This window comes from Rhinoderma darwinii, chromosome 3 (genome assembly GCF_050947455.1).
Source record: "Rhinoderma darwinii isolate aRhiDar2 chromosome 3, aRhiDar2.hap1, whole genome shotgun sequence".
NCBI lineage: Eukaryota > Metazoa > Chordata > Amphibia > Anura > Rhinodermatidae > Rhinoderma > Rhinoderma darwinii.
This window is the reverse complement of record NC_134689.1, coordinates 134,001,490-134,009,782: the sequence shown is the minus strand read 5'-3', so window position 1 is coordinate 134,009,782 and position 8,293 is coordinate 134,001,490. Positions and strand designations below refer to the sequence as shown.

Sequence of the window (8,293 nt, the reverse complement as noted above, 5' to 3'; positions counted from 1 at the left end):
GTCAAGCTTTTGTGACGTCTCTGCGTGCATATTCGCATTTACATCCATCCTGGGAATACAATTACTTCTCAAACTACATTAACGCGGTAAAAGTTGAATTGTATTTCGTGTAATAGCATTCAAAGTAACACAAATATATACAATTAGCAACAAATGGCTTAAAATTGCAACACCCACTGAAAATATTCTTAAAAATGTCCATGTACAAGCAGACTGTAATTCTTTTTCCATCCTTAAACTGTGTGCCTGGTGTTTATTGCCAGCTCATTTCCTGCTTGATAAAGCATGATGATTTTGAAGCAAACTAAAGTGAGGAAAAACACAGGCTATTCCTGTCCTTTGTGAATGTACTGTAGTGGTCTTTATCAAAACCTTTCAGATGGAATAGTACATCGCCAGCAGAATACAAAAAATACATCACATCTACTCGAACAAATTTGAACTTACGGAAAAAGTTTTATATCATTTTTTTTTTATAAAAATGAAATGGAAGCAATTTTGTAGTGAAAGATAAGCGTGAGTGTGTCATGATGTAAACTCACAAGGCCAAACATTTTCCCACATTCATGACTAGAAATGGTTTCCAACAGCCAATGTAGCCTTTCAGTCTGAAAAGCATTACAGTAAGGCCTGATTCACACGAGCGTTGCGCATCTCGGACATGAAAAACTGCCATTTTTCATGTCCGAGGGCATTCGTGCTCAGCATTGCGGGACACGATGTCACGCATCCCATATAGTTGAGAGTCTATGGAGGGATGCGTGATGCGTGAAAAGAATGGACATTTCCTATTTTCCCACGGACCCTTCACACGGTCCGTTGAAACAACGGCCACATTGAATTACATAGGTCTGTGGGACGGCCGCTGTTTCATCGGCCGTCCTACGGACGTTTAATACACTCGTGTAGATAATCCCTAACTGCTTGTTTCTTTTGCATGATACCTTAAGGCCAGGATGTTATTGATGCAGTTTTTGGCTACGTTTTTTGAGCCAATCACAGCAGTGGACACAAAAGAAAGGAGATGTAACGGTCTTTTCTTTATCCTGTCTGTCCTTTTGGCTTTGGCTCTAAGAACTGAGCCAAAAATTGCACCAAAAACTGCTTTAAAATTGCTTGTGTGATCCTGGTAAAATTGCTATATGCTTTAACCTTTTAGATACAATCATTGAGGGAAATCAAAGCACTTGCACAAACTAAGCATTGTAAATTGTGACTTTTCCAAGACATTAGATAGTTGTGTTGCATTTATCAAAGATTGCGCTTTTTTCCAATATGATTCACTTTGTCCGTCAATTCGATTTTTTGGGACGATTTAAGTAGGCGTGACTTAAATGGAGTATGCAATCAAGTCAAATTTTTAAAATGCGCCTTTGGAAAAAGTTGCAAATAAATTGCTCAATTGTACTACAGTAAATTAGTGGAGTACATTTCTATCTAATGCATTTCTACTCTGGCATATTTTTAATTACAAATTTGCTATTCTATTTCTCATACATACTCGAACCTTCTGTTTTAAATACCAGTTTTTACGGCATGTTAGAAGGTGCAACATTTTTAAATATGCAGTGTACCAATCAAAAACTCCAAAACTGGGTCCATACCTCAAACCCCAAAGTTTCTGCAAGCTGCTTCTGCAGTTACCACCGCACCCATAAATTGGATCTTTGCCCTTGTTTTACAATGGCCATGGACCTCCATGCCCTTCATCACAGTGTGCACTCGACAGATAGTATGATGCGGTTTTTCTGGCTCACATCGTTGATTATGTGATGCTATTGTGTGCTTACAGCACAGCTCCCGTTTATTCTAGATTGTTCATGCACCCTCTACGTCTTGTGCAAAAATGCCAACAGAGTCTTCACAAAGCTACATTTTGATAAAACTTGCAACAGCATATTCATTGTTCATTAACTGGTTCTGAGTGAAAAGTCGCACGTTTTAATAGTTTTTTCCAGTTGCAAAAAGATCTCAATTACATAAAAAAGTAACTACCTTAATGTGCACAAATTTCTGAATGACTGTGCACCTATTTCAGAAATTAGACTCTCATAGCGTGTACAATTTGAAAAGTCGCATTACGGAAAAGTAACTTTTGTTTTAATGCAGATGATAAATTTCCCTCATTATATTTATGTTACAGCACTTTAAAGCAGCATGTGCTCAATAGAACATTACAGAAATCAGACTGGCACTGTGATATTATAAGAATGAAATAGGCTACCCATGGTCACAGGATGCAGCAAGGACAGGGTATTTGTCTTCCCATCATTTCCCAGTATTCACATAGAGGTCATGGATATTAGTAATTTAATAGTGATAGAGCAAGGCAATCACAACAAAGATAATATAATCAAATTTTTCACCCTGATTCAGCAGAAAAAAAACGGAAGGAGAGAAGAATCAATGGATGGAAGGGAGAGAAGGAAGGTAACATTAGCCTTACACATTTGATTATTGTTGGCCGAACCTGATCATTTCGGCATGACTGTCCGACCATCTAACGTGTATTAAATGTACGGGCGTCGTTTGTTCGGCAGATGTCAGGGAAAAAAAAAAGGAAGGAAGGAAGGAGGAAGGAAGGAAGGAAGGAAGAGAGGAAGGGAGGAAGGAAGACAGGAAGGAAGGAAGAGATGGAGAGGAAGAGAGGAAGGAAGGAAGGAAGAAAGAAAGGAGACAGCCAGCAGTCATTAAATCACTATTATGTAGGGTCCCTATATAAAGTACATTTATACTGTGTCAACAATTCTTTTTGACACAGAGGAATTTTGTAAGGGCATCAAGTGCTCATGTGATAATGCACTTTCAGCATGCAGGGTGTACATTATCCCAAATTCACAAAAATGAAATTTATAAATGTTACGACCCAGACTTTTCATTTGAATTACTTTCACATTTACTACTAGTACTACTGGTAAAGGATTAAATATGAGATCCCACACAACAAAAAATGTCCACTTTTATCTCCTCATTCTTATCTTTCAAAGTTTATGAACAAATAATAATCTTATCTTAATACATCACTACAATCCTTGCAGACTTTTAAGGCCCTCTTACACCGGCCGATAAGCGGTCGGTGTAGCGTGTGCCGATCAACGAGACATCGCTGATCGGCGCTTGTTTGCTCCTGTCACACGGAGCTATGAATGGGGACGAGCGCTCGTTACTCCGTTCGCTCGTCCCCATCCATTATTATCATGTCGGCAGCACGTCTCCCTGTTTACACAGGGAGATGCGCTGCTGACAACGATAATATTCCACTTTTTTTAAAACGATACGACCAGCAGATGATCGAGCATTTGCTCTTTCATCTGCTAATCGCTGCCCTGTTTACACAGGGCAATTATCAGCAACGAGAATTCTATGAATGCTCGTCTGCCCGACAATTGTCCTGTGTAAAAAACCCTTTAGGCTGGGTTCACACGAGCATGTTACGTCCGTAATGGATGTAACGTATTTCAGCCGCAAGTCCCGGACCGAACACACTGCAGAGAGCCGGGCTCCTAGCATCATAGTTATGTACGATGCTAGGAGTCCCTGCCTCTCTGCAGGACAACTGTCCCGTACTGTAATCATGTTTTCAGTACGGGACACTAGTTCCACGGAGAGGCAGGGACTCCTAGCATCGTACATAACTATGATGCTAGGAGCCCGGCTCCCTGCAGTGTGTTTGGTCCGGGACTTGCGGCCGAAATACGTTCTGTCCATTATGGACCGAACATGCTCGTGTGAACCCAGCCTTAGAGTCGTAGCCCAATCTTGAAATAGATAGAAGATAGTAAACCATTCACTCATTTGCATTTGTTTGACTAGGCTCTGTAGACTATGTAACTATGTAACACACTAAATGCAAGTTTTTTTTTCTTGAAATGCTTCATGGTTACTTTTTGTGCTTCTGTATAACAACCTGACCCTTGCTTGACAACTGAAAATTAGGTACACAGGTGTATGAAATGTATGGTACACATTATATTATACATTCTTTAGTCGATAGACATTTACACAAAGGCTCTCATTACATACTTGTCGAAATTCTGCAGTGAATGGACCCAAATAGGCCATAATGCCAGCACTTAGCAACATATCGCCCACTATGTTCTGGTATGTATCTTCCAGTAATATGGCTATACCCCTCCAACGCTGCTTTTCTCCACCAAGACCATTAATTAGCTTTTCCGCTCGATCCAGCTTCAACCTTAAATAATTAACATAAATATGTTATGAAAATGACTATTATGGCATTATGAACAGTTTTAAACCAGCATGGGCATTTTTCCTTAATCGCGTTGCCGTACAAAGGTTGCCATCCAGCTGGTATTTTTGTATGCGAGCCAGTTGACAGGATAATTTACTGGAAATGATTAGGTTAGTATTTTTAGAATTTGCTTGTACATGTGGCTTCATTTACATTTTGAATCTGGATCTTTGGTCAGAAACAGTGAGCAGTCTGAGAAGTAACATTATTGTGCGGCACGGTATTGTAATAATATCTGACAAAGTCATTAGTTGCACGAGGACCTCAGTTGTGTTTCATGTGCCATTTAATATTGAAAGATAGCACATAGGCAGAGAAGGGCTGATAACTCATTTTTACAGGTTATACATTTACATTATCTAAATGCAATACTACCAGCTACCTTTTGCAAGACATGGCAGAGAAGATGAAAGCTTATAAATCATCAAGATCTGAAACACTAAATCAAAGTAAGAGTCCTTTGATTGAGAAAGCATTTCTGTTATCATTCTCTGTTCAATACCGTATTAGCAACCTGAATATATTTCCACGTTCTATATCAAGTAAATCTGTTAACTTTGCACCCTACTGCGTCTTTCTGCAACTCAACACATTCTCTAGCTGACCTATATTTTTATAACTGTATAATTACCAAATTTCTATGTCCATTCCTAGAATTAGTGACAATGAGCACTGTCATCCAGTAAACTGATTCTCCGCATACATTGCCATTCTTTGTAATAGTAGGTTTTCGTTTCTAGACCATTTTTCAACACAATTTAAATACTATTTTTTTTTGGTTAAATGCCATATATAGATTATATGAGCTATAGTCTTTTGCTTACAGCAATAGGGCAGCATGGTGGCTCAGTTAGCATTTTTGTCTTGCAGCACTAAAGTGCCGCAAGGCAGTTTGTATATTCTCCCGTGTTCGTGTGGGGTTCCTCCAGGTACTCTGTTTCTTTCCCACACTTCAAAAAACATACTGATAGGTTAATCTTAAAATTAGATTGTAAGCCCCAATGGGGACAGTGAGTGATGACAATCTTTGTACAGCAGAATATGTTGGTGCTATATAAATGAATAAAGAATAATAAAAAAAATTATGTGAGACCATTGAAAGTGAATAAAGCTAGCTATAAACATAAAATTTCATCTAGCTTCAAATTGACCATTGGTTGTTCGACCTAAATGTTAGCCACTTCCAACACAAAAATGTAAAGGCCAAGCCATATTACAAAGATCAGAAAAGATCATGATAATCTTGTTGGATGTCGAAACCTATAATAATGTATGTACAATTAAAGAATAATTAAATATTCCACCCAAAACTGTTGCTTCGTTTTTACGGTTTAATGAAAGAATACCAATCAGAAGAATATTATAGTTTAAAAAGTGTGTAACTTTTAGGTTTTGTATTGTTTGGTTACAACAATCATTATTGTGTTGATGCCACTAATTACAGCCGGCCAGACGCTGTCAGCAGAACACTAGGCAAAGCCTGCATGTTCATTTCAATGGGGAGAGGTGTCTGGCAGCAGGAACAAACATTCGGGCAGGTTAAAATCCAACAAGCCCAATCCCACTTTCTCTGACATCTGCCTGTACCTGGATAAACAATGAATGGGACGCCACAGCCAAGCAGCTGAATGGCGAAAGTGCTGGGATTTGGACCCCTAACATTCAGATTTTGATGGCCTATCCCATGTCCTGGAAAACATCTTTAAAGAGAACCTGTCACTAGGTCATATATTGCAAACGGTTTATTTAATTTAAATCCCGCTGTCCCCTGATTCCACCGCTGTTTTTCTTTTGATCCTAAGTCCCCCCTTACCTGATATATGGCCCCTCATTGTGTTTGTGCCCTATATGCTAATTCCCTGCAGTTTACCAACAAGGCGTGAACTACACTGATTCTCTCGGGGTGGAGCCAGCTTCACAGTCTTTGACGCTGTCCAATCACTACAAGGCAGCTTCAGACCTGCTTTGAAGTCTTCACCCAGTGTCGTCTCGCAAGATAAGGTTGCTCTAGTGCAGGGGTCTCAAGCACGCGGCCCACAGGCCGCATGCGGCCCCTGGGGCTGTCGTCTGCGGCCCGCGGTACACAGAGCCGCTAGTACAGACTCTGCTCTGGGACTCTGGAATTCCCTGACATCGCTGTCCACATATGGACAGTGATGTCTGGGGCTTCCCCAGAGCCGGAGTCCCGTGCAGAGCGCTACTATAGGCTCTGCTCCGGGACTCTGTGAAATTCCCTGACATTGCTGTCCATATATGGACAGTGTTGTCAGGGTCTTCCCCAGAGCGGAGTCCCGGGCAGAGCGCTAGTACAGGCTCTGCTCCGGGACTCTGCAGAGGGCACTGTGGCAGCATCTGCGGAGAGCACTGTGGCAGCATCTACGGAGGGCACTGTGGCAGCATCTACGGAGGGCACTGTGGCAGCATCTACGGAGGGCACTGTGGCAGCATCTACGGAGGGCACTGTGGCAGCATCTACGGAGGGCACTGTGGCAGAATCTACAGAGGGCACTGTGGCAGCATCTACAGAGGGCACTGTGGCAGCATCATCTAGGGGTATGTTGCATTATCTACAGAGAGCACTGTGGCATTATCTACAGAGGGCACTGTGGCATTATTTACAGAGAGCACTGTGGCATTGAATTAACATATGGGGCACCAACACAACTGGGTGTGGGGGCATATCTTCGGAATGAGAAGGCCCAGGTACAAAATAAAAAAGGTGCTGGGATCAGGGTGTTATGGAATAAATATATGTATAATGTATCTGGGACCTCAATGAGTGCAATGCTGAAGAGAAGAACATGTATTAGAATATATGTTGGGTATGTGATGGTATAGAACAACCTATAATCAATGATATAAGTGTAATGTATGTACTACTTCAAGGTAGAAGGATAAACGAGTCTATATTTTGGGTATTATTGAAAGGTTATGGAATGTAATAATCTGCAGATGTTCTGCCGAAACTGGAAATTGCGAATTCATTATGTTATGAGGGTACTACCAGGAACTAGGGAGTCTGTTTACAGACTTTTTGGGTTCTGGGCGTACAGCCAAGATAGATATGGGTAGAACACCGGATTAAAAATTAGATGTAAGGAATAAGAACAATGAATGTAGAGATAAGAATAATGAGGAAAGAAACCACAAGAATGTATATGTGTCTGCACGTAATTATATGATATTTTTACTATATAAACTCTGTGTCTCTGCAAATAAAGTCAGAAGTATTTTTGCCTTGAGAAACGTCTCAGTGTGTCTTTGCTTCTCCGAGCTCGCACCCCCCCACCTGATTTGAACCTGCATGGAGATCAAGGCGTAACGTGACCTCATTGCGATCACAAGGGGGACTGCGGGATGCAGGTCCAATGAACTGTTTTAATTATATGTCTTATAAATTTAATACAGAAGAACGCTTACTGCAGAATACCACATTGACTTTACTGTGAATTTCATATCTAATCCTACTCAGAAGGGCTACTTAGGATCCATTATTAACCACCTACATAAGTTTTAATGCACATAATAAAATTTGACTGGGGGGGATGAGGCAAAGGTGCATTAACAGGCATTCACAGTTCTACCGATGGGGACAGTAAGTGAGGACCTCTGTACAGCATTGCGTAATATTTTGGCGCTATATTAGTAACAGAAATAAATAAATACATACAAACCTAAAAATTGAAATATCCCAGAATTCCTTGCTGACTAACACTGAATGGTCACTTTATTAGAGATACTTGCCCTTTCGCCATTGAAACTTCTCTGTATGAAAATTAGACACGTGACCCCGGAGTGCTGCATAAAATCAAGTCAGCATTTTTTGGATCAGTTTTAGTTTGAACCCAAAATTAAAATGGAAAGATCGCATGATCTGAGCAACTTCGAACGAGGCATGGTGATCAGTGCTAGGCTAGCCGGGGCCGGTATTTCAAAAACTGCCAACCTTGTGGGTCTTTTTGTGCAAAGGTGTCGAGAGTATGTCGGTGAAAGAATGGCGTGTTTGAGGAAAAATATCCAGCGAAAGGGGATCCTGCG

General features: G+C 40.8%; 1 protein-coding gene across 1 annotated transcript in view; it reads right to left on the bottom strand.

Annotated features, from left to right (window-relative positions):
• LOC142750387 (dynein axonemal heavy chain 3-like) overlaps positions 1-8,293 on the bottom strand; it is a 1,255,980-nt gene that overhangs the window by 200,887 nt on the left and 1,046,800 nt on the right. The window contains exon 59 of the mRNA XM_075859390.1: positions 4,024-4,195. Coding sequence (XP_075715505.1) covers positions 4,024-4,195 — 172 coding nt within the window. The remainder of the gene's footprint in view (positions 1-4,023; positions 4,196-8,293) is intronic.